The sequence below is a fragment of the Myotis yumanensis genome, unplaced genomic scaffold (assembly GCF_028538775.1).
Source record: "Myotis yumanensis isolate MYYU_CA2020_CCGP unplaced genomic scaffold, mMyoYum1.0.hap1 SCAF_4, whole genome shotgun sequence".
In the NCBI taxonomy this organism is placed as follows: domain Eukaryota; kingdom Metazoa; phylum Chordata; class Mammalia; order Chiroptera; family Vespertilionidae; genus Myotis; species Myotis yumanensis.
Genome location: NW_027223755.1, coordinates 40,574,956 through 40,602,000, shown reverse-complemented (window position 1 = coordinate 40,602,000; position 27,045 = coordinate 40,574,956). Strand labels below are relative to the sequence as shown.

The 27,045-nt window shown below is 40.6% G+C and overlaps 1 protein-coding gene across 1 annotated transcript in view; it reads right to left on the bottom strand.

Moving 5' to 3' along the window:
• Nucleotides 1-27,045, bottom strand: part of IQGAP2 (IQ motif containing GTPase activating protein 2) — a 267,890-nt gene that overhangs the window by 4,299 nt on the left and 236,546 nt on the right. Inside the window, exons 24-35 of the mRNA XM_070412211.1 lie at nucleotides 26,787-27,011; nucleotides 25,465-25,605; nucleotides 25,026-25,110; nucleotides 24,403-24,635; nucleotides 21,573-21,705; nucleotides 16,628-16,730; nucleotides 15,454-15,595; nucleotides 7,370-7,457; nucleotides 5,098-5,310; nucleotides 3,884-4,044; nucleotides 2,138-2,275; nucleotides 531-639 (exon numbers count right to left, since the gene is read on the bottom strand). Coding sequence (XP_070268312.1) covers nucleotides 531-639; nucleotides 2,138-2,275; nucleotides 3,884-4,044; nucleotides 5,098-5,310; nucleotides 7,370-7,457; nucleotides 15,454-15,595; nucleotides 16,628-16,730; nucleotides 21,573-21,705; nucleotides 24,403-24,635; nucleotides 25,026-25,110; nucleotides 25,465-25,605; nucleotides 26,787-27,011 — 1,771 coding nt within the window. The remainder of the gene's footprint in view (nucleotides 1-530; nucleotides 640-2,137; nucleotides 2,276-3,883; nucleotides 4,045-5,097; nucleotides 5,311-7,369; nucleotides 7,458-15,453; nucleotides 15,596-16,627; nucleotides 16,731-21,572; nucleotides 21,706-24,402; nucleotides 24,636-25,025; nucleotides 25,111-25,464; nucleotides 25,606-26,786; nucleotides 27,012-27,045) is intronic.

Genomic DNA, 27,045 nt, shown 5'->3' with positions numbered 1-27,045 from the left:
AAGTATATTTGGCTTAAATGTAGTTCTTACGAGAAAATAACAAGAACTCGGACTGCAAATATCATTTTTCTATTTATAGTGACCTGTTTTGCACAAAGTCGTTCATTCATATGATCCCAAACAAATGAATAGATTTAAGAAACATGTAAAAAACACTCCAGGGAGGAGGAGGGAGGAAGAAAGAAGGAGGAGGGAGGAGAAATGCAAATGGGAAAGCTCCAATCCTGGGCACACTCAGTCTTAGAAAGAAGTGCAAGTTCCTAATAAAAGGAAACTGTCCAGCCTCCACCTAACAGCTCTGAATGCTTTCCTACTATTCTCTACGCTTCAAAACAGAAACATGGTTTTACCACCTAAAAGCATTTTAAGTTCCAATAATTTGAAAAATCACAGCCTTTAAAAACTAATCAATGCATCCAAAGCTAATATTGGCTAATCAGGCTTACACTGGCCTTCTCTGCTGAAGTTCATTGTCATCGTGAAGAGGCAATTTCAGGGCTCACCCTCCGTTCTCAGAAATCCCAGCTTACCTGAATATTGAGCTGCACCTTTTCCATCTCCACGCCCAGGAATTTGGATTTGACATCGAAGATGCCCACGTCTTCAGTGGATAAGATATCAAATGTAACGTTTTTAAACCTAATGAAGAAAGGGACAGTCACATATGTGGAACTACAAATACACGCTTACAGCTGAAACACATTAACGGATTCCTCAGTTATCATTCTCACTGAATGGTCTAAGTCAGGGGTGGGCAAACTTTTTGACTCGAGGGCCACAATGGGTTCTTAAACTGGCCCGGAGGGCCGGAACAAAAGCATGGATGGAGTGTTTGTGTGAACTAATATAAATTCAAAGTAAACATCATTACATAAAAGGGTATGGTCTTTTATTTTTTAGTTTTATTCATTTCAAACGGGCCGGATCCGGCCCGCAGGCCGTAGTTTGCCCACGGCTGGTCTAAGTCATCCCAAACCTCCCATCCTTTCCCCGATTCTGCTCACTAAAATGAAGCTTCATGGCTCTTGTTGAGGTAACTCACAGAGCACTGGAGTAGGTGTTTTATGACAAAAGAAATGCAAAATATGGTCCTTGCTCTTAAAGAGCATACAATATAGTTGGAAATACAGGGGATTCACAGAATATGAGAGCTGAATATTGACTTATAGCACCGACAGGCTAGTTAAGTATTTCAGGGGGTAAATTTTATAGGAAGAAGCATTTTCTCAGAGTCAGTGCAAGTCAGGAGGTTTGATGGGAGAAACGGAATAGAAGCCAGGCCCTGAAGGAAGGTGAGGAGTTAGGAGCAGTGAATCTGGCTTCCCTCAGACAAAGGACAAGGGAGTGATGGGGCATCAGGTTCATGGTCCCTTTAAATTTTTATTTTTAATTAAATTTATTGGGGTGACATTGGTTAATAAAATTATGTAGGTTTCAAGTGTACATGACCTGTATATTGCACTGTGCCTACCACTCAAAGTCAAATCTCCTTCTGTTAACATATGTTTGACCCTCTTTACCCTTTACTACCTCCGGGATCCCTCTTTCCCTCTGATAACCGCCATACTGTCATCTGTGTCCATGACTTTTTGTGTTTGTCTTGTTTGTTCATTTGGTGCTTTCCAGGTCCCTTTAAAACGGAAAACCTGATGGCACCTGGGGTGGGGATGCAGAGGGTGTGGTTTTCTCCTCCACGCCAAAGGCACCTCCTAATAGCATGGGGCTGGCGTGTCAGACCCAGGCGTTGGCACACAGCCCGTGGCTTTGAAATTAGAAAGGCACTATTTTCCAATGGTAAATCATCTAATTTATTGAGACCAGAAGGCAGCCTTCATTCTCACTGCTATGACTCCGTTCTTTCGGAGGGATCAGGGAGGCTGGCAAATCCAGACACACTGGCCAGGCCATGGGAAACACAATCTGATAAGCCCTTCATACAACCCACCAGATGCTCAAGGCCGGCTGGGAAGACTCGAGATGACAATACACGTATCTCCCCATCACCTGTCATCAAGGGTAAGCCTTGACAGACCAAATGAAGCTCTCCTCAAAGGCCACAGGACCCAGAGGAATGTGAGTGAGATGTTAGGGGCGGTTAGAGGGTGCGTGTTCTGTGCGGATCCCAGGTCACACTCACTGGTTGGTCTGTAGGTCGTCGATGCCCAGCAGCACACCCTTCTCATGCAGCTTCGCAGCCGTGTACCTCACTGGCTTCGCCCTCTTCATCCCCTTGGACTCTCCTTTCCCGTCCACTTTAATTGACCGCCGAGAATTTCTAGCAAAAGAAGAACAAGCCGTCTGTCATCATGATGGCAAACTCGGATGTTTCTGGCAATGCAATAACCATGCCCCAGGTGTACACCACTGTGCAGACCTGGCCCCCATGGCCCCGGATACGCAACTTTCTATTTTGTGATAGAAGGCAACAATTCTCCCCGTGCAGTAAAACCTCACTATGCACTGCTTAAGGGGAAACTATTTTCAAAGTGACGGAGTTTGAATTACAGACTAATATTTTTCATAAAACTTGCACTCTATTTTTCAGACATCTCGAAGCGGCCCTATTAAATCATTTTGCAAGCAGCGTCGGTGCAATCACATGAACTGTGTACTCCTGAGTAAATGTACCCCTAGGGCTGCTTTAATTCCTTCAACAAATATTCTGTAGCCAGCACTGTTCTAAGAGCTTTGTAGATATTGCCGCACATTTACAAGATTAACATTTCCATAATGATTTGAAATAAAATTCCTTTCTTATATGCTATTCCACTTAGCTCTGAGGCTGGTACTCCTCATTCACCTTTACATGAGACACCTGGGGCTCCAGAGAAGCTCATCGGACAGGTTCAAGATCACACAGTGTGAGAGAGAATCAGAACCCAAATCCAGCTCACCTGGCTGCAGAGCTTGTAAAATGCCTTCAAGTAGTTTAGTCTGTAATTCAAACTAAAGTCTGACATAGTCTGCAATAAATACGTAAAGAAAACCTCTAACATTTCTTAAGTTTCTAAAACTTCTAATATTTCTACTGAATATTAACTTGACCAACTTTTTCCTCCCAGGGATAGAGTAAAAGTAATTTACAGGCCACAAGCAAATGAATTAAAACTCAGAACTAGTGGGGCCCACACGAGTGTGGCTGACATTTGGTTATTTCCCTTAATCAAGCTTCTAAGACTAATGGAATATATTTTTCCCTACAGAACCATTTCCTACCGTCAGGTTGACAACAAGCATTACACAAAAATACTGTATTATCTTTTTAAAAGGGTAATTAAAATTTTATTAAGTACTGACCTTAGTCTAACGATAAGAATAATTATGAACAAATAATACTCATTAAAAGTAGCTATAATGCATATCGAAAATCTATGCTATGTATGCTAATGGGTAACAGAGAACGGCCAAGTTTTGTCTTTTGTATCAATAATGATTTTTTAAAACCTCTAAGCAATTTAAAATCATTAGGCTGCTATGCAATTAGCAAATATCTGGTGTTATCTAACATTACCAAGAGTATAAATTATTGTTTATTGTAAACATTCCAAAAAACAAGAGTAGGCTTTATTTTTTATAATAGTGCTTAAAAGACATTTTTGACTAAAAAGACAAAAGAAATAATGAAAGTTCTTCCCCAAGTGTTAAAGCTAAGCTACTTTAATTTCAGGTATAAAATTACGCTGATGGGGAATTACAACGTTTCTAAATTCAGTCCTGACTTCTTAGTTCACAGTGCCAATTCATAAAATTGAGATTCTAGTTTTTGGTTATAAAATAAAGCAAAAAGATGCTTCCAAACCCAACCCAACAGCCCAAGACTATAAAAGAACTGACATCCCATATAACTTATGACATTGCAAGTGAATATATGATTTTAACTTACTTTATTTTTAAGTTGTCTAAGCAAGTCTTTATGTAGGTGTCATAATAATTAACTTGCTCTTCATAAAATGCTGCCTTCTCGTTAAGTGCTTTCAAGGTCTGCTGAAGTTTGGCCAATTCAGCTTTTCGAAGCTTACGATAGATTCTTTGATTTCGAATATCCTAAAACAAGTAAAAGCTATGTGAGATTTAAGCAGAAGTGAGCTTTACAATCTTGCCAATTTGAGACAAGATGAGTATCAAGTATCAAACCGGAATTTGTGACTGTTAACTTGTTGTTTATCTCAGTCACTTTATTGTAATCTCTCACACCCTTCCCTCTTCACTTCTGAACTGGCAAGTGCCCATGTTTCACTTTAAGAGAGTTGCTAAGGTTTATTTTTTTCTTGATGGAAAAGCAAAGAAGCATTGGTTTCTCTACTACACATTCTCAAAGAGAAATATTTCCCACCCAGAGCTACAGAAAGAAGCACTGCTTCCCTCGAGTCATCTGCTGGGAGAAAACAGCCGTTGCTAGAACTGACCATGATGTTCCACGGAAGCAAGAAGCTGAGAGCACTTCCTTCCCAGAAGCAAGAAATGTTTTTCTCTGATCATGTAACTGCTCTTAACCTCTAGACCCATTTTAAAGAGCGTGTGTGGATAAAAAGAATGAAATGTCCTTTGAACCCAAATATCCTTTGAAACCATATATTTTCTTATCCTCGGCAAACAGATCTCAGCCAGTTCCTGTGATGTTTCCTTGCACTAATTTGAGAGCCTCTGCTCAGGAAGTTTCTCAACTGTAAAAATACGGGATGAGAAAACAGAAGCTAACCTTTAAGTCAGAACTGCATTTAGAGGCAAATTTTCAGGGACGTAAATTTACCACCTCAGTAGCAGGTCCTAAGAGCAATTGGGCAATAAGACAACTAATAACTCCAGAGAGAACTCTCCTAAAAGTGTCACTTTGAGACCAGTAGGTATTGCTTAGAAGATGAAACGTGTCTATTACTTTTCCAGAGCATTTATTTCCGGTATGTGTCAACTCTTATACTGACTTGGGGGAATTATGATCATTATTAAAAGTCATCAACTGCTTTGAAACCTTTAACCATCTGTAATATTGACCATGGTGTATACAAGTATGAATCCCTCGTGTCACCTCCCAGATCGCTCAGAATGTGACCCATGGTTAGCAAATGTCTGCTAAGAAAGAATATTATTTCCAAAAACCTTGGCAATCTCATTGAGAATGTCCTGGTATTTATTTGTGGATGACATGTGTCCCATCTGTTCCAATGTCCGAAGATTCCTCTGGATTTTCCTCTTCTTCTGCTCAAGGGGCAGCTGTGCATCTTCCACCATAGACTGTCCATCCTTCATTTCTTCTGGAGCCTTGGAATCTTTAATTGCACGGCTCTCCATGTCCGTGGCATGAGCCGTTTCCTGAAAAGTGAAAAATATCAAGATGTTGCTTTTTCTCTGACTCCCTAATCCCACAGATTTAGAACCTGCACAAGGCAAGCGAATGTCAAAATGAAAGAAGTCCTCAAACCAAAGTCCAGAGACCAGATGTGTTCTTCATGGGTCTTGAGGTAGGTCTTTGGGAAGGAATTACTTCACCTTTTTGAGAAACATAGCAGTGGTGTCAGGCCTTTAAGGGACAAAAGTCCAAATACTTTCCTGCTAAGGTGACAAATCACTCACGTCATGGACATAAAACAATGGATAACTGATATTTGCAATTCCCTGGATGGAAGGATTTGAATTCCTGGATAGTCCAGTTGAAGAAATTAAAAATAAATTACCCATGAAAAAACAACAACACACGGCTGTGAGAACTCTGAACATGCAGAACTCAGCTAAACCCTCACGCATCAGCCCTACTTATGGAGATTCATAAGCCAAGAAGGCAGTCAGAGACTGAGAGAATCATTCTCAAACTTCCATCTCTGAAAAAGTTACAGGCTTTCTTTGAACCAAAGGGAATGAAAATATTCTAGCAAGTGGTAAGTTCCTAAATAAATGGTAAGTAAATGAATGAATGTAATTTGGATAGTTTTAAAAAACAGTAATAAAAGGGACTGGCGATCTTTCTATTTCATTGTACTAGACAATTGATTGACATAGTAGATAAAGTCTAAGGACACAAATGTTATTAGACACACAGTGCACAGGTCACCATTATGGGCACAGGAACAATTTACCAGGCCAGCAGTAAACAGCAGTAGTAGCTGTAGCAGCCAACGTTATTGAGCACTTAATATGTGCCAGATATTATTCTACCCTCTTAACATGTTTTTACTCATTTATTCCTGTCTGTGAATTGGTACTATTATTATTCTTCCCATTTTACAATTGAGGAAAGTGAGGCACAGAAATATTTCTAGGAGCCTAGGGTTACACAGCTAGGAGGTACAGAGCTACACCTCACCTTGGGAGTCTGTGTTCTTAGTGACTATGTTACATTTGGGAAAAAATGAAATATGAATAAGGACTAAAATTCTCATACTAAATTAGTAGGATGTTCTACCTCCATTGCTTTAAAAATATCCATACATTAACCAACATCAGATAACTTAATTTTATTTTATATTTTTTAAAACTGTGACAGAATGATTTCTTGGCAACCAATTTAATTAGGAATGATTCAGGAAGACTATGTGTAGTTCTTCTATGAAAGAACTAATTAAATAATTTTGTCAAGGTTAGTTTAGGGAGTGGCAATTATTGATACTAAAGCAACACTGAAATTAATTCAGAACTAACTAAACAACATGCATTTTATGTTTTTCCTTTTTAAGCCTCACCTGAGGATATGTTTATTGGCAGGGAGAGAGTGAGAGACAGAGAAACATAGGTAGGTCGGCTCCCATAGGTGTCCCAACTGGGGATGGAACCCGAAACCTTTTTGTTGCGTGGGATGATGTTGGAACCAACTCAGCCACCTGGCCAGGGCACTGATGCATTTTAAAAGATGCTGATAAAGATTTTAATGCAAGATTGTTATGACACTTCAGTTACTTACACCAGGATAATGGTACCATGACCCAACAGGCTCAAGACATTTGCTTCTGAAGAATTCGAAAAGTTTTAATGTGAGACACTTCGTTTCTTCAAGTTAGCAAACATAAAATATGAAAGGTATTTGTCTACATCCTGTCAACCAGAACTATCTCATAACTGACTTATCTGCCTAGCTACTGACTGATAAAAGTTTATGATGAATATTCAGAAGCTTTGAAAAACCCAGAACTATCTTCCTAGTCCAGGACAAAATTACTTTCAGCCTAAATTCAGCGCTGCATTTTCTACTTCCTTGATTCTCCATATGGATTTCCTATATAGCTGAACTCAGTTGGCCAGAGTAATAGACAAAAATTCCTTACTTCCAAATCATTTTAGATATAGTTGCTCTGAGATAGTTGTAAACACTTGGCATGAAGATTAATAAAATGAACTCATATCTATGGTACTTATTATTTTACACTCGAAGACCAATTACCTGTTGTGTAGTTGCGGGTGTCTCTAAGATTTCTGTCAATGTGTTTCCTGGTTGGTTCCGGATCACATCAATGATCAGTTTTTTGGTCCTTTCAAAACAGAGAGAGGAGAGACAGACTCAGGCAGCAGCCCTAAGGTACAGAAATCTGCTTCTCCGAGGGAGTGCACAACACATACAGAAATAAAGCTTCGAAGATAATCCCTTAAATAACACCGTCTCCCAGAAATTCACCACATCGGCTCTAAGGCTCCGGAAAGTTTGTGAGCGCCTGATAATTGAAGCCTGGGTTTCCTATGCCTGATATAGTAGGATTACACTGTAACATGGGGACAAGTATGCCGAACGATTCCTTATCTAAATATTTTTCCTTCTTTTTGGACCGAGGCTACTTTTTGTGGAGGAGGAGGAAAAAGTGCTGCTGATCTGGCTGCTACCACGGAGGGTGAGGGAATGATACCTAATATCCTCCTTTCCTGACTTTAATAACTTTAAAACTTCGGAGCCTGTTGAATACATTGCAGGACTTTAGAAGCCAGACCAAGGGCTACCTCTCCTGCTCTGATAAAGTTCTGAAACGGTTCGAAGGCCAGTGTGAGCAGGCGCCCTGTGTGGGCTGTGGGGGGAGTAAGGGGAAGGCACGGTTTGTCTGTTGGCCGACACAGCAGCCGGGTGTTGAAGAACCTCTCATCTGGTGGAGGAGCTAACAGACTGGCTTGGGTCCTTGTCTTCAGGTGGTGGAGAATGGAAGAGCTGCTCAGTAAAGAGTTAAGAGCTAGAAAACTCCTCTGGAAGTGCCTTCTTTATGCTATTCGGCCACCCTGTCCTAATTAAAGATCGGGTTATGTAGTTATGTACACAAATCTATAATAATAAAAGTGTAATATGCTAATTAGATCTACGTCCTTCTGGACGACCTTCCAGATGAAGCCACCGTGGCGGGTGGGGGCCAAGCCCCTTGCACGAATTTCGTGCACTGGGCCTCTAGTTTTAACATAAAAGGCAAATGGTCAAGTTGGCTCACTTTTCCCTAAGTGGGGACAGTGCTAGTGGATACAGCGTCCCTTCCAAACAAAGGAAGCAAGTTGCCTGACGTTACAAACAGGTCTAGTCACTGTCTGAAATTTCACTTTTCGTGCGGTCCTGCGGTTGCATTGGACCTCAGTTCTTTCAAAGGCATTACATGGTCTCACTGGACGCTGAACTTCTCAACTGTAGCAGGAAATGTTCACACAGCATGGACAATGGAAACGAAAACAAAACCACGTTCACCTTCCGAAGCATCGGGCAACTGCTCGCAAACGAGAGAGGAAATCCTCCAAGTTAATTCCAAACATGTTATTTTTGAAAATAGGGTAAAATCCAATAAGCCATCTGTAAACATCATTTTTCTCATTTCTGACTGATTGCAAGTCTGTACGAGAAGAATGATCACAGCCATTTCCTCTGGCCCATGACCCTTCCCTGCTGGGGATTTATGGGCTGTCTGGGAGTGCGCAGATAAACACGCTGCCAGGAGTCAAAGGTGGGCACCCAGCTAATTATAGCCACGTGGGAGATGGCGCTGTTCCCGAGGCCGCTGTGGCTCCCCACACAACCCCTCCCCCAGTCATCATTATAAATGTCTGAAACAGGAACATCGGGTTAAAAATAAAAGCTTTGGATGATTTTAAAAACACGCACAGTGACATTTCTTATTTAAAGTAATATTCTAGGAACTACTTATGATATATGCTTCCAGGAAACTCCCAGCTCATCTCTGCAGAGAAGCTATCTATGACCGAAATGACTGGGGCCGCTCAAGTGTGCCCGCCAGGGCTAACAAATGTTTATTTGTCCAGGAGATGCTGGAAGATAAGCTGCCCATACAACCTCCCTTTCGTTGGACGCCTGCTGTATGTCAGGCCTGTGGAATCCACTGCCAAGTTCTAACCCTGACATCTTACATGGAAGTAGCCATCCAGCTTCATGATGGGGACTCACTATCCCCCACCCCCCATATGCCTACTGGTTAAGAACATGGGGATCAGACAGATTTGGTGTCAAATTGGGGCTCCCGTGGCTCTTGTGCACTTGTGCGAATTATATTATCCCTATACTTAAAAAAACCCCTGATATAATGGAACCTCCCTGAGAACTGATGCAAGGAGTAAATGAAGAGCTTATGTAAAGCCCTTCGTTCACTGGGGTCTGACATGTCATAAGTACGAAAGCTGTGCTGCCCAACACGGCCGCCACTGGCCACCGGGGCACCCGAGCCCCTGACCCGTGGCAGGTCCAAACGGAGGCGTGTGCTGCCAGTGTGAGACATACACCGGGTTCTCGGGGCTTCGTATGAGAAAAGAATGTATTAACATTTTTTTACACTGATTACATATTGAAACAACACTTTTGTACATACTGGGTTAAAGCAGAATTAATTTCATCTGTTTTTTTAAAAAATGTAGCTTCTGGAAAATTTAAAGTTAGTTGCGTGGCTCACATTCAATTTCTTTGGTGAGTGCAGCGTTGGAACGCTCCCTTCTTAAATGCGAAGCTCTCTGAGGCCTGCCTTCCCGTGATGTCCACTCCCTGGACCTGGTCAGTCTCAGGACTTCAGCACAAGGGGGCACCTTTAGGAAAGAGTCTAATCCCTGGTTTGACAAATAAGGTGACTAAGACCTAAGAGGGCCAGTGGTTACAAAGGTCACTCTGCTTCCGAGAGTTGCGGGGAAACAAGCTGAGCTCCCTTTCTTCACCCCTCCTCGACCCTCAGGGGGGTGCCAGGACTGTCGCCCCATCCCCTTTCCACACTTTTCTTTTCCCAAGTGAAATCCCTCAGTTCCTTAAGCCCCTCACAACTGAATTTAAAGAGAGTTCATAGTTCTGCTCACATTTCAGTTTGCCAGTGAGCCAAAGACGGGTCCTGCTCCCCATCCCAATGCAAACACAATATTCTCGATATGGTCTGACCACATAAATCATCTGGTTAGAGTATTGGCCCCATGACTTCAAACAATATGTAAGACAGGCTGACAAAACCAAGGGCTCTGGCGCCCTATCTGAATGGGGAGGTATTAACTCTGAGGAAGAATTAGGGAAAGAGAAAGAGAGAGAGGGGGGAGGGGGAGAGGAAGGGAGAGAGAGGAAGAGAGAGAGGGGAAGGAGAGAGACAGACACACACACACACACACACACACACACACACACACACACACACACACACCCCAGGCTGCTTATTCATCATTGTAGCTGTGCTCACATTCCACTGTCGGTAAATGAGACTACATGATGCTTGTAAACTGGCGTGGTCCCTTAGGTTTGGCCATTCCACTCATACAGCATCTGCTATTACACTCTGACCAGTAGCATTATTGAGCCTCCCCTTCTGCCATCTGCCTTACAGTGTACCCAAGGTTGAAAAGAAATTTGTGTTGTGGAAGCTCAGGAGTATTTCCAGTTTAAAATTCTAATAATAAGATTACACATTTGATCACCCAACTTCAAATATCACCTTAGCTATTTAAGCTCTCATACTAGTTTGGACAAAAAGCAAGGAAAGCTCTCAGTTGGGATGATGGATGCCTAAACGAAATCATGTGATAGGAAAAAATTCTTAAGAGATGACAACTTAAGCACTCATACAGCTAAGTATGATTAAAAAACCACAAATATTTCCTTCTACTTATACACATACTTTTGTAGAAAAAGAAGCTTAATAACAAAGGCCATACAGATCACATATTTTAAGATGAATTATAAATTATAATGAGATTTACAATTGGGTAGTTTTTTTCTAATTTACGAGGTGTTAATGCATGACTTCATTTGCTCATCATAGCTCTTCCTCCCCCTCCCCCTCTTCTCTGATTGATGGCTGAGGACACTGAGGGTCAGGTGACTTGCTCTGAGTCCCATGGCTAATAAGTGACAGATTGAGGCTGTAATCCCAGGTTTTCCTAGGATTCCTCAACCAGGCCTTTCTTTTTTTTTTTTTTTTTTTTTTTTGTTGCTGATTCTTTTACTATCACCATGCTTGGTAGCACTGACAAAATGGCAATCACCCAAACGGAGGCTCCCTATTCCATAGACACACAGAAAGGAGACAATAAAATGTTTCTTCCTGCTCCAATTACATGCCTTCATGTCCCTCACATCTGTCAGGAGTATTTCCAGTTTAAAATTCTCTCTTCTCTTTGGCCTGGAAAGATGCCCCAGCATCAGGTATGCAATAACTACTCCGCTATTGCTCTCAATATTTACGCTAAGATTCTTGAGAGTACAAAGAATGTAAAACTTGGTGACCAAGAAAATGGTCCCTGGAAGATTTAAGATCTTTTAAGTCTGAATCTATGATCCACTGACTAGCCACACTCCCTAGAAAAGGGTTTTTTTGTTTGTTCTGAGCCTAGTTTCCTCATCTGTAAAATATAGTTAATAACCTCTACTTCTTGGAGTTGTTGAGAGTATTACATGACATAAATGTCATTATATGTTATTATGTATGCTATTATCTATCTATATCTCTATATATCTATAGGTGCCGGAGTCCATTCATTGTCTTCACTAGCTGAGTTTAGACAGAAACCCTCCCCACAAAAGCTAGTAGCCATTGAAAGTCCTAGTAAAGGTCAGGGCTGTGCACCACCCAGTTAATCTAGGAACCATTCAGTTAATTTAGGTAATAATAGTTGAAGCATCCCCACCTTAGTTCCCTTAATTCCTTAGATAGTTATGTAGATCCTTGTTGATTATTGTTAATCAGTTACTCTGCCTACACTCGGAAATCTATTGATAAGCTAATCAGTTACTCTGCCTACACTTGGAAATCTATTGATGAGTTAATCAGATACTTTTGTCTACTCCTGGAAATTGCTGATCTGTGTGTCATTGAAACTTCCTTTTCTTAAGGGCTACTCCAGATCAATAAAAGATTGGAGCAGCCTGAGCATGGGTGGAAGTCCTTCGGGACTTGCCCACCTGGTCCCCCAATATTGCAAAATTATCTTGTGTCTTTTTCTCTCATTTGTTGTGCGGCTCCACTTTCAGATACCGAACCCTACTCCACGCAGAACGTGAAGGGAGTGTTACTCGACATATAGGACAGTCCCTATACATGTTATTTGCTATCATTGTCATTTTCATCCTTATTTAATTAGTAAGAATTATGAAACTAGCATGGAATTAAATTTACAGGCATAAGGATGAACAATGCCTCAAATTCTGCTACTGTAGATACCCCCAAGAATACAAGTTTCTCATTACTGGAAAGCTAGTGATTTTGTAATTAACCATAAGAGGGCATTTCTAAAAGTGAAAACACAACTCATTTAACAAGGAAGCAAAATAATTTTTGACAGAAAAAAGCCAGGTATTTTCATGTTCCAACTATTTACATTCCATGATTATAAACTTCATAGTAATTCCTGAAGGCATTGTCAGATTTTAGTTAAATTTGGTTCTCTAATGAAGAGTCTCAAAAACTACATTGTATGTTTGAGTTAGGAATTTGGCTTATTAGCTTGGAAAAATCATCCCCATAAACCAGCATTTCAAAGTGTATGTTAATAGAACTTCAATGATCTGATATGAATTTAAAGCATGTCAGTGACTAGCTACTTGCTTTTTAGATTTTTAGACTTTAATTTCCTCACCTCAAAGATAAAGACTTAGACTAGATGGTCTCCAAGCTCTCTGTCATGACACATTTTATAATTATCTATTAGTAGCAAGATTTAAAAATATATATTTTAAGTATAATGTATTTGGAAGTAAGGCTTGCCTAACCTCTGGAGCTAACTCTATTGAATCTTTGGGCAATACCCAAATTCCACTTTCAGGGACAGCTAATTGGCCAATCTTCAAGTCAATATTCTCATTGATCACTGGGCTATTTAGTGAGGTATGCCAACAACAGGATCTTGAAGCGTGCCCACGGAAAGGCTCTCTAGACCCCAGAGGTCTATGAAAGCAGTGAATTATCAAGTCTATTAAGACACTGGCCCAACAGCCTTTTCTGTATAAATGGAAAAGATTCTATAATTCACATGGAATTGCAAAGAACCCAAGTAGCCAAAAGAATCTTGAAATAAAACCACTGGCTGGCTCTATTTAGCATGGATATTAAAGAGGCAGACTATCTGTTTTCAGCTCACAGTGGGCAGCTGGGAGGGAACCCCTCTAGGGCTGGGGCAAGCAGGACAAGGCCCAGGTTTCCCTGACTAAGACAGATGGGCCTGACTTTTTTAGTTTTGCTTTTAAAAACGTGAATTCCCAAAACTGGCAGAACCATGGGACTCACATTCAGAAATAAGCATAAGTACATATGATATTTAAATTATTTAATATTTTAGACTATCGAAATTGTGATTTACATTCATGAATGCAGGCATTTCACTGAGCGCATTTAGAAAATGATGTTCAAATAGCAGACAAAACCAATTATGAAAAAAAAGTCTTTGCATTATTTCTAAGCTCAAAGCTTATGAGATCATAGGATACTTGACCTAATTTAATTTGCATGGCGGGAACACACAATCTGTATTTCCAGTTCCCTTTATCATTGGCACTTGCTCAGAGGAACCCAGGAAATAGACTGCACCATTTCCCCCCTTTGCTCTGTTGCTTTGCCCTGTGTTCTGGCTGCACAACTTTTTTTAAAAAAAAAATATTTTATTGATTTTTTACAGAGAGGAAGGAAGAGGGACAGAGAGCCAGAAACATCGATCAGCTGCCTCCTGCACACCCCCTCACTGGGGATGTGCCTGCAACCAAGGTACATGCCCTTGACCGGAATTGAACCCAGGACCCTTGAGTCCGCAGGCCGACGCTCCATCCACTGAGCCAACCAGTCAGGGCCTGGCTGCACAACTTTAATCTGCCTGGGTCATCAGTAGTCTAAAGGAACTGCACTCAGTTCGCTGAGGCCAAGGTTATGTATGAGTCCTGCATCTTGTCCTCTGAAGATTCAGACTCTTCAGACAGGCAGGGACCTGTCCTGGCTTGCTCGCTGCTGTATCCCAGCATCAAGCCCAGTGCTGTGGACACAGCATCAGTACTCAGATATTTGCTACATGAACGAATAGAGCCTTAAGTGATAGGAGGATAAAATAAGTAAGCATAATGGAAGCAGCACACATCACAACACAGCACACTGAACAAACTTTTATGGCCATGGTCTGAATATCTGGAAAAACATCAACTGGAAATGAGTGCTGTCTGAAGCATGTCAGGGGCAGAATAGAAACTCCTGTCACAAATGAAAGCAACCTCAGAACTCAGGGCATGCAGCTTGAAAGTCTGTGTGAAGTATTATTTAAAGACACATTTATTTCTTTTGTCTCTATTCTCATGTCCATTCTCCATCTCACCCCAATATGCAACTGTTCTAATGTGCAAACACATATCCTTTGGTTTATGTGAGTTCTTAAAAACTGTATTGTTTGGTGAGCAAGTATTCCTGGTTTACGATGTTTGAATTTATGCTGCCATCAGGGATCTCATTCTTTCTTACTCTGTGGTAAAGAACTGGTATGGAATATCCAGGAGGCCTTCAGGGAAAGAATACCCTATTATTTAAAAATTGAATGCTTCATTTGAAATCTTTGGGAGTGGGAAGTAACGTAAAAAGTTAAAGCTGATAAGTGTATCCAGGCTTGGTTTAATAGAAAAGAAGGCTAATAAATTAGATGATGGCATTATGTCATATCATGTGTGTGCCTTTTACATAACTATTTTATACCACAAATCAAATTTGGTTCACGGTATTTCCTCACTAATCTTCTGACCACTCTGAAACAGATATTTCCCTTGGGTCAGCTAAAGACTTTTACAGGCTGAGTTAATAACTTCATTTCTTAAAGGAAAATAATCACATTACAATAAGAAAAAAAAAAGACAGGCTTTATACACTATTATAATATTTAGTTCCCTCTTAAATTATAAAGAGTCTATTGTCATTTGTTTGGTTAATTGTTTGATGGGTAACCATAATGCATTTCAATATGTAGACATTTTGAAATGAATTATCTGGGGATTTAGCCTTGTTTGAATTTGCATGGTTTAAGATGCATAATTGGGAACATGTGCCCTTTAAGCCCCAAACTTACTTTATCATGAGGCTTTGGCCATCTATACCTTCACCATCCCCTAAGTTGTACTTGCTTGTCAATGAAAGGGAAATCTCAGTCTTTGAGAGCTGATTTAGTGTATTCGCCTTGTTAGGGTCATTGGGATCAATGGCTCCTTCCCCTGTAGAAAAAAAAAAATTGTTATTCCCAATTCACTCATTGTGATGGTGCATCAACAATGTAAGATAAAGGTTCCATGGGAAAGGTAGGCTCAGTAGTTAGACAGGAGATCACAGTCTTCATAAAAAAACCCCTCATCCCAATACACTTAAAGTGGCTTTTAAAAGTCTTTGATTTTTGCCTGGCTGACATGGCTCACTGGTTGAGCTGACCTATGAACCAAGAGGTCCCAATTCGATTCCTGGTTGGGGCACATGCCTGGGTTGCGGGCTCGATCCCCAGTGTGGGGTGTGCAGGAGGCAGGCAATCAATGATTCTCTCTCATCACTGATGTTTCTATCTTTCTCTACCTCTCCCTTCCTCTCTGAAATCAATAAAAATACATTTTAAAAAAGTCTTTGATTTTGCCCTATCCAGGTGGCTCAGTTGGTTGGAGCATCATTCCATGCACCAAAAGGTTGCCGGTTCGTCCAGGTCAGGGCACATTCCTAGGTTGCAGGTTTGATCCCCGGCTGGGGCGAATACCGGAGGCAACCAATTACCAATTGATGTTTCTCATGTGGATGTCTATCTCTCTCCTTCTCTCTCCCTTCCTCTCTCTAAATATATTCTTGGGTAAGGATTAAAATACTTAGATTTTAAGTTAAAACAACATGGGACACAGATATTCAAAATATGAAAAATTACTAAAAGGGAGAATTGTTAACAAAATCCTTAGAGATTTTGAGAACACAGCAAGAAATTTCTAATAAACTTGACGCTTTTCTTTCTTTATGAAATAGGCTGACAGATATTATTTATGATGTATTTAGAACTTACCTTCAAGAATATCAAAGTGTTTTATACTATAGGACACTACAAGTTATAGAACCTTTAATGTAGGAAGTAGCTAGTGTACTTAATATTCTTTAAATAAGCTTAGGTGATAAATTCCAAAAAACTTTTGATCTAGGATCGGAAAGACAATGAGCCAACCAACCAACCAAACTACTACAGACAAGCCAGAGAGTAAGTAGAAGGGATACGCTCTTACCAAGAAAAGATTCCACAGTAGGTACTTCTCCCAGCAATTCCAACAGTTCATTCAGTAAGTCATTTTTTTCAGGTGCTATCGCATCCTGGTGTTCCAACAGGAGCTGTATAGAGAGAGCAACACACACAAGTAAATTCTTAGCTGATACCATATTGATACAGTTTCCAGTTTTTCATGGTAATTTTATTGATATTGTTTGAATCTTAATTACAAGTCTGACATTTATTAAAATTAGAGACCACAGAGGTACAGTTTTTATTTTATCTTAGAGGGACGTGTCTACTTCTTGTCAAAAAATTGTAGCTTTGTGAAAGGTGCTCATCAACCCCCTTTCAGCAAGGTTTGCTGAGCGGCAGCCTTCTTCCACCTGATCCTGGTGCTCTACTCCTTTATAGAAAAAGTCAAAGTTGGGGGAAACATTCTAAAATGAGTCAAGGTGATTAACACTGGTAGCCAACTGGAAGGACATTTCCGTATGTTTTCAGAGAAGAATTATGCAGTAATTAAACACTACAGCTACTTTGAAAAAATCACCACTACTGTCCAGCTGGTGTGGCTCAGTGGTTGACCTAGATCCATGAACCAGGAGGTCACAGTTTGATTCCGGTCAGGACACATGCCCAGGTGGCCGGCTTAACCCCCAGTAGGGGGCAGCTGCTTGATGATTCTCTCTCATCATTACTGTTTCTATCTCTCTCTCCCCCTTTCTGAAATAAATAAAAACATGGAAAAAAAATAACCACTATTAGCTATTTTAATCTGAATGGCCCTGAAGATCCTTCACGGGTAGGGATGGCAGAAATACCCATATGGTTCTTTGGCCTGAGACCTAGACATACCAGCTGGTTCTCCCTTTCACCATCCCCCTCCAAAAAGATCAAAGGTGAGTAACACTGCTGGGGTGTTTTGCCAAGTCTTAGAAGAAACATTCTTAACTTGGAGGAGCAGCAGCATTGGAGGGGAAAACTGAAGAACAGCACAGCTGTTTTTGTTTGTATTTATAATTAAATTAAAGCAATGTTTCCAAAGTATGGGACTTGTACCCCACACCTGGTGATAGAAAATAATTTTAGTTGTTTTGCATAACTATCTTACAAAACTGGATCAGAAGGATAAAATTCATCTTTTCCATTTTCAACCTGTTTTTAAAAGCTTTATTTAGATATCATTAGCATATCATCAAATCTACTCATTTAAAATGTATGATGTGATGATTGCTAGTATATTCAAAAAATTGTGCAACCATCACCACTATCTAATTTCAGAACATTTTCATCACTCAAAAAGAAACTACCCATTAGTAGTCACTCTCCATTACCCCATCCTCGTAGTCCCTGGGAACCATTAATTTACTATCTATCTCTCTAGATTTGACTGTTCTGGTTGCTTCATGTGAATGAAATCATACAATCTGTGGCCTTTTGTACTGGCTTCTTTCACTGAGCAAGATGACTTCAAGGTTCATCCATGTTGTAGCATAGATCAGTACTTCATTCCTCTTTATGGCTGAATAATCAGTGTTCCATTATATAGAGATATCACACACCATTCATCTGTTGATTGTCATTTGTTTCCACTTTTTGTCTATTATGAATAACGATACTGTGAACATTCATGTATAAGTTTTTGTGTGAACATGTTTTCATTTTTCTTGAGTTCATACCTACGAGTGGAATTGCTGCATCATACAGTAACTCCATGTTTAATATTTGGAATTGCCAAACTGATTCCCAAAGTGGCCGTACCATTTTACACTTCTACCAGCAGTATATGAGAGTTTCAATTATTCCACATCCTTCCACATCCTTATTATTACTTGATTTTACTCTAGCCATCCCAGTGGGTGTGAAGTTGATATCTCACTGTGGTTTTGATTCACATTATCTGATGTGAATTTGAGCATCTTTTCATGGGCTTATTGACCATGACTACGGGCAAACCTCAGAGACTGTAGTTCAGTTCCAGACAACCGCAATAAAGAGTATTACAGTAAAGTGAGTTGCAATCTTTTCACAGGTGGAGGGTCTTGCCTTCAATTTGTAAAAAATGTGCAATAATGCAAGGTATGCCTATATATCTTCCTTGGAAAAATCTCTATTCAGATTATTTGCCCATTAAATTAAAAAAAATGTTTTTATTGATCTTTAGAGAGATAGGAAGGGAAGAGGGAGAAGGGAGAGATAGAAACATCTATTGATTGGCTGCCTCCTGCAGGCCCTCTACTAGGGATTGAGCCCACAACCTGGGCATATGCCCTGACTGGGGATCAAATTGTGACCTCCTCGTTCATAGGTCAATGCTCAACCACTGAGCCATACTGGCCGGGCTCTGATCCATTTTGAGTTCATTTTTGAGTAGATTTGAAGGGAGGGGTCCAACTTCATTCTTGGCATATAGATTTCCAGTTGCCCCAGCACCATATGTTGAAGAGCATTATTTTCCTACTGAACTGTTTTAGTCCCTTGTTGAAAACAGAATGGACCATAAATTTGAAGGTTTATTGCTAGACTCAGTTCCACCCCATTGACTGGTATGTCTATCCTTATGCCAGTTCCAGACTGCCTTGCTTACTTCCTTTTTCATTCTCTTTTAGTCTGCAGGATCAGTGGGGCAGACAGTGTCTGTTTAATGCCGAGCTTTCCTTAACATTTCGTGACACTTGCTAAGTGGATTTTTAAGAAAGGGAGAGGAGGACTCAAGGTGCATAGCTTAAAGGAAGCAACTATATCCAACCTCTCAGTTTTCATTGCATTTATTTACTTTTAAAGTTTCTGTTTATTGTAAGGCATGATAGTTTTCCCGCTATAGTTAGAGGTATTTTGTATTAACGCAAAGATATATGTTTTATGTTAAAAAAAAAAGTGAGTTGATTTAAAGAAAGACATTATATAAATAATAGAAGCAATATAAAGACATAGTGAAATGTGGAAGGACCACATATAGGATATGTTTTGGGGGAAGACAAGTTAGAGACAGGAACACAATAAGCAATTTGGAGAAATCTGTGTTCTTGTCTTCTGACGAGACAGGACAGGTGATCTGGCTACTGTCCCTGGAAGGGGGGGCCAGCTGCTACCTTCTATTCTGATATTTACAGAACACAAGAATTGCCTAAAAATGTCTTATTAAAGAGCTTATTTTGAGGTTGTGTACATGTTCCTTAGAGAACAAGGGGCAGGCATGTGGCCACAGGCTTGGCACGTCACGCTGCTGCGTGCTTGTGTCTGCATGTGGGCACCTCCTCACTTGAGACAGAGAGTAAACAGGACAGACTTTCTCTGAAAGGACATTACTCCCACGTTATTATGTCTGCTTCCTGCCTAACACATGGAGGGACTCCAGTCACGCGCTGTGTTTCCCAGGATTGGATTCTGTTTTCAATTTTCGATCACAAAAGGAACAGACTAATTCTCCTTAAAAAGGAACAGCCCAAATGAATACAGTAACAGTGTTCTCTCTGCTGTCCTTGGGGAAGAATCCCTCCTTCTAAAAGAGGACTCCCAACACTTTCTGCAGGAGGGCGATGCCCTCAGAAAAGTGCGCCACCATGTGGACATTTTCTTTGAGGTGGGTGATCTACCGTAGAAATAGACACATGGGATGTTGCTCAATTATGAATGAGTCTACCTGCTCCTTAGAAAGTCACTTTTGCAAATGATACATTGCTGGACGTGGACATGTTTCCTTCGTGATTTTGGGTGTTTGTATATAGAGATAAGAAGCACAGCCTCTTCATTTAATCAACCAACTCACTCCTGCAGCTGGCCATTCAGACCTGCCTTTGTTTGGGGTCCCTCACAGTTTTTCTGGGGAGCTTGTTGAAATGTTGAGGAGGTTCCCTGCTCTAACTCTGAAAAAGAGAAATCAAAAGTAGATCCAATCTTTCTTCCAAACCTCAAGCTTTAGTTTCTTAGAAGAGCTTAATAATAAAGACTGAATTTTGAGTAGCCAATGTTGCCACTTGTTAGCATAGCTTGTTTGATGGGGGCAGGAGTAGGACCTCTAAGAAGTGTGTATTTGTTATGTTTTCCTCCTAGTTGTGTGTAGCATCCCAAGTTGGGTGTATCCTCAACCATGGCTTCTTGACCTTTAGTGTGTATCTGGACCACCTGGGATCTTGTTAGAATGCAGGTTCTGACTTGGAAGGTCTGGGGCACATCTGGAACTCATCTCCACAACTTGGCTTGGAGTGGCAAGGTGCAAAACTAATCTCGAAAAGGTTACCTTTTAAGAACCTAGAATTTTCAGGAAATAAGTTCAAACTTGTCTTTAAAAAGGCAAAAGAAAACACGAAGCCCCCCACCAAACTCTCTCAGTGCTTAACCTCTCTTTACTGCCCTGCCCTCAACAGGCACTTAATACACAGGCGTTGGTGCTGCTGTTTGCAGAACCAGATGGAGACATTATGACACAGCACAGACTAAAACTGCCATTTCTAAGAAATGAGGGTTTCCAGAATAGAAGTGATTCTTGGTAGGTGGCTATTGTGGGTGGGGGGGTGGGGGTGGGGTGTCTTCTTTTCCCTAACTTTGAGCAGTCTGTCTGTTTCCTCTTTCTTTATGTCCAAAATTAGAATAGAGAAAACATTTTCATTTTCCCACGGAATTACTGGAAAAGCTGAGAGGATTCCTGAAAGGGAGAGAGACAGTATATGGTGGTGCAGGCAGTGTGGCCTTAGTGGGTGGGGAAAATACCAGGCCCTGCCCCTGCTCAGGGCTTAAACGGCACATTCACAATCTGCCTTTGCAAATAGAGCATGGAAAAAGTAAACTTTTCTTGGAAGAAGGAGTTTTACGAATGCCTAAGAGTCAGGGAATAAATGATCAAATGTTTCGTAGAATTAAGAACATGAGCATTCGCACATGCTTACATAAGCCCCGTAGAAAGACTAAGCATTTTCAAGACACAGATGTCAGAACGCAGAGCCTTTTCTAACCCCACTTACTGAATGTGTGTTGATGATTTCTTCAATTGAAATATAAATGACAGGTTTGCTGACTGTCACCACATCTGTGTATTTATCCATATTAAACTTTTCTTCTGGCTCGGGGACATCACATGCTTCTTTGAAATATTTCCTAATAAAGAAAAAAAAGTCTTAAGATAGTCAAATCGGTGAGTTAAACAGCCTCATAAATAGTGAGAAAATCTTGAATGATGACTAATTCTTTGTTCTCTTGGTGGTGGTGGTGGTGGTGAGGGGAGGAGGGGGGGCGGGGGGAATTGTTACAGCATCTTCCAGGCTGGCTCCTGACTGTGGAAGCCGAGTCCATGTTTCTGGATGTTTAACCCAACTCCTCAGACGGGCCCTGTTAGTGACTCAATATAATCAAATTATGGGCAGGTCATTTAATATATATTATTTTAAAAATGGCCCTAAAATTTAAACAAAAATATCAAGACTATTAATCCTTGATCTAAGAATCAAGACTCCCTACAGAAAACAATTAAAAAAACAACCAAATTTGCTACTTTATTATTTTTTAAATATATTTTTATTGATTTCAGAGAGGAAGGGAGAGGGAGAGAGAGAGAGAAACATTAATGATGAGATCATTGATTGGCTACCTCCTGCATGCCCCACACTGGGGATCAAGCCTGTAACCAGGCTTGTGCCTTGACTGGGAATCGAACCGTGACCTCCTGGTTCATAGGTCAACACTCAACCACTGACCCATGCCGGCCAGGTCAAATTTGCTACTTTAAATGTCACAAGCTCCTAGACCAGTGATGGTGAACCTTTTGAGCTCGGCGTGTCAGCATTTTGAAAAACCCTAACTTATCTCTGGTGCCGTGTCACGTATAGAAATTTTTTGATATTTGCAACCATAGTAAAACAAAGACTTATATTTTTGATATTTATTTTATACATTTAAATGCCATTTAACAAAGAAAAATCAACCAAAAAAATGAGTTCGAGTGTCACCTCTGACACCCATGTCATAGGTTCACCATCACTATCCTAGACCTTCAATACTCTAACAACCCTTCAGAGCTTCTGTTATCAATTTGACAAAAGTTTGAGTTACGTCTTCTCTACTCAGTTGACCCAAACAACAGTGTGGCTGATGGAAATACTATTAAGGATAGACACACAACTGCGTACAGTGCCCCATTCCTCCAGAACCCAGACTCTAAAACCTCATCTATTTTAAGCTATGGGAAGTTTAGACAGAGAGAGCAAGAAAGCCAGGTGTGCTGGCATCACAGTTTTGAAGTGATCCTCTGCACAGGGAGAGTAGGTGTTCCATTCCATAAAGTTGTAAATATTTCAGATGCCTCAAAGGATCCCTGGTGTATATCCTAAGGGTACCCGAGGCTTTTGTGCACAAGAACTGACCTCTGCCTTCCCACCCCAAGGCTGGGGGAAGTGAATGGCAGGCAGCCATGCTGGGATGGGCAGGACATGTTCCCATCTGACAACTGGTCTTTTGCACTTTTTTTGTCTGTAATTTATCACTAGTTTATCACTAGTTGCTGAAATATATAAAGAATAAGCATTAGAGGAAGAGGGAAAAACAGAGGAATTTAAGTGTTGAGGGGAGGGTTTTGAAGAGTTGGGAACATAGAGGGTTAACAGGTATAATCTGAGAAAAAAAGTAGAGGGAAGCTGCCACAGCAAGTAAGGGTTTGCAGGGAAATGGATATTATTTTTTCAGTCAGCTTGAGAAATCGAAACTTCCTATAGTGGGAGGATTTGGGGGATGTTTTTAATAGGAGGCCACAAATTCCAAATAGAGATCAATAATCAGATCTTTGTCAGGAGATAAATCACTACCCAGAACACAAGTGAGGAATGGGAAGTTATCATTTTCCAAGTGAGGAGTGGAAGAGGCCACAGTTATGTCATGCTTCTCTGACTGAATGGCAGACAAGAGAAAACTGAAGGCCAAGATGACCAGCTTCCTCAGAGAGCAGCACGTGAGGGGCTCCTCCTGCTATTCTCACTCCTTTCATGTCCCTGTGGAATAACCAGTGATGGGCTCTGGAGCTGCTTTGAAGGTCAATAGGCTTCAGTCTTACGTGAATAATCAGGAAAGGTTCGAGACTAGAACAGAACACATCCACACACGTGACCCTCACAAGCACAAAAGCTGGACCTCCCCAACCATTCAAACCAACTACTCAGTTTCCTACTTATTGTTTGATGCAGATAAGGCAAGTTTCTCCTGATAGAACAAGTTCTTAAAAACAAACAAAATCCTCAAGTTCAAAAAAGCAAAAATCAGTTGTTTTAATTCTAACTACTATAAGCCTATAGCAGTGATGGCGAACCTATGACATGGGTGTCAGAGGTGACACTCGAACTCATTTTTTTGGTTGATTTTTCTTTGTTAAATGGCATTTAAATATATAAAATAAATATCAAAAATATAAGTCTTTGTTTTACTATGGTTGCAAATATCAAAAAATTTCTATATATGACATGGCATCAGAGTTAAGTTAGGGTTTTTCAAAACGCTGACACACCGAGCTCAAAAGGTTCGCCATCACTGGCCTATAGCATGCCACCAAGAGTAAATATTTCATTTTGTCAATGAGTAAAAATCATACACAGGGGGATAATTCAATGTAACAGGGCTCTGGAGGTGGGATGGGGAGCACCAGACAGAGTGACCCAGCCTGCTTGTCCCTCTTCCTCTTCCCCTCAGTGCTCACTTGTAGAAGTGCACGTGGCCACCCGAGGTTCCTGCCCCCAACTCTAGCTCTGAACACAGAACGTACATTATTCTTTTGCACCACTTTGCAAGTTTCTCCAAAATGATCCCTCTCACCTGAACTTCTGATACGTCTCTGATAAATAATTGTTTGTAGATGCGAGATGCTCATTTTCTCCTTCAAACAGCTTGTTGGAGGCCGCATGCTGAAGGACCTTGGCCACCGTTCCCAAGTTTCTCCTCTGGTCAGAATTGATCTGACCACCGGCCGTCATGTCGATGATATCAAAGCCGTCCGGAGCTACGATAGCTGGGTTCATGTACCGATAGTACAGGAGGTTTCCAACAATCTGGAGTGATGGAGAAGACTATTTTAAGAGAGAAAACTCAAGGCTTTGGGTTTTTTCTAAAGTAAATATTGATTGACATTTCCCAAGAAATCAGATTATTTTCTAATACAAGGAGTTAAATAAAGGTAGTGAATATAATCAACTCATTATTACAGTTAACAAAATTATTTTTGGTGAAAAATATGCTACTGCCCCCCAAATGATCTAATATAAAGAATCTCAATCATGTGTAAGATCTCCATAATCAACAATTACAATAACTTAGAAATAGACCTGCAGCTTATTATAAATAGTCATAGAAGGTGAAAGAAATCTTACAAAATGGTGTGTTGGTAATTTTGGCTCACACCCCCAAGAGAAGCTACGGTGAGATTACCCTTGAACATCTACCTTTAATAGCTCATCTTCTGTTGCATCGGGAAATTTCTCATGGATTGAATTCTTCAGTACTTTGGCTATATACCTCAATCCATAACTACATGTAAAACAGATGACAAAAGAAAGTAATGGAAAAAAACCTAAGTGAGAAAGGAATACACAGCAACTGTTCTAGTCAATGAAAGCTGAGCATTTTCCTAAAATTAAACATAACATGAGATGGTAATGGAAGCAAAGGACTTCCATGGATGACAGTAACTGAATACGGGTTTGTATACTTTCCTCTTTGGTGGAGAATAGTTATGAATTTAAAATGCAAATGTAGGCAAATGTTTAAAACGGTAAATATAATATGAGAGAAAATTCCTATCTTCACTACTGGGGCTTATTTTACGTATTATTTCAAGAACTTTCAGCAAAGAATGCTAAAGTTGCTAATAACAGAACTTACGGCAGTAGATCAAGGGAGGAAATGATGGAATTCAGGACTCTGTCGGTGACCCTGCGCAGGCTCTCATTGGATGCATCCAGTTTACTTTTCACTTCAGGGTATGTCAGAGCCTGTTCTGCGGTCACATCGTAAGGCAGGTTGCTGAAAACACAACAAGGGCTTGCAATTTTATAGTGCGTAGGTACAAGCATTTGTATCCTTGCCAAGTTGATCCTATAGTTAAGCTTTGTATAGTGAACTGGACTTTGCCTACTGTCTCCAGGGACAAAAGGTTTGCTAAGTGAGGGGAAGTGTCACATGCCCAGATGGTCCTCTGCCAGTAGGGGAGCAGGGCATTCCGGGCTCTCCCTCTGAGCTCTTCTGGCAAAGTAACTGGCCGAACGAGCTAACTTTCTTCCTCTTTTTAAAAATTCTTTTACAGAAAAGAACTGCATATAAGCCAACAAGAAAAAAAATACGAATTTACAGAAAACCACTTTTCATATCTTAGTCCACAGTTTCTGGGTCCTCCATCTATGCATGTGTGTATATGGGCCTTATACACTCATGGATACAATGCAGTTCACTCCCCATACAGATTCTGTGTGTACTCGTGTATTTGTGTGTGCGTACAAGTATTTCCTTTTAAAGAAAATGAGTCACTGTACTTAACTGCAACTGAAAACTAAATTGTGAACATTTTTCCATGCCAATAAATAGATTTCTATACCATGATTCCAAATAGTTACTGACTACTCCATTATGTCACACAAACATTTATTTAACAAATTCCCCAAAGCTAAATATTTTGACTTTGCCCAACTTTTGCTATTACAAATGCTGCTATGACAACCAGACTTCTCTGTGCATATCTTCATGATTTCACAAGGCATCCTTTTGCAGGCAATGAAAAACTGGGATTGCTTAGATCTAAAAAACCACTGCCTAGAACAAGCCAATCCCACCTGGCTTGTTGATGCTTACACGTTAAAGTTACTCACTTGCTAAGTCTAAAGAAGTATGTATTATCAGGTGTACCATTTCTAGATCTAGTTTAGAAACACACAAAGAATAACCAAGGGAGAGAACTATGGAAGTTGTGGCTTTGGGGATCAACTGGTACTGAAATGTTACAACATCGTGTACTATCAAGATGAGCAGTACTCTAAGAATATGACCTGCACCGTAAGTTAAAGGGAGGTAACATCTTGGATTGAATGGAATTTGCACAGTATGTTTTGTTCTTTTAACAGAGCTTGACAGAGTTTAAGAATATACAGAATACACATGTAAAAATGATCACGAAGCATGACTGGAAAACAACATCTTCCTGGCTTTGTTACCTGGCTTCTCCAGTCTGTGTTTCTAGTTGGTTCACCCAAGACTTGTACACCTCCACAGGGTTCGTGTTGATGACCAGGGAGCTGTCATCCAGGATCTCCTTCACCACTGGAGCCAGGAGCTGGCGCAGCGTGTTCTGCCCACGGGCGCCTCTGTTGAAGCTGACGACCATCTTGATGACCGTAGGGTTCCCAGTAACGATGTCCTGTACCTGGTCCACCTTTGATCTAAAAAAAGCCCAACCCAAAACAAAATGGTTTG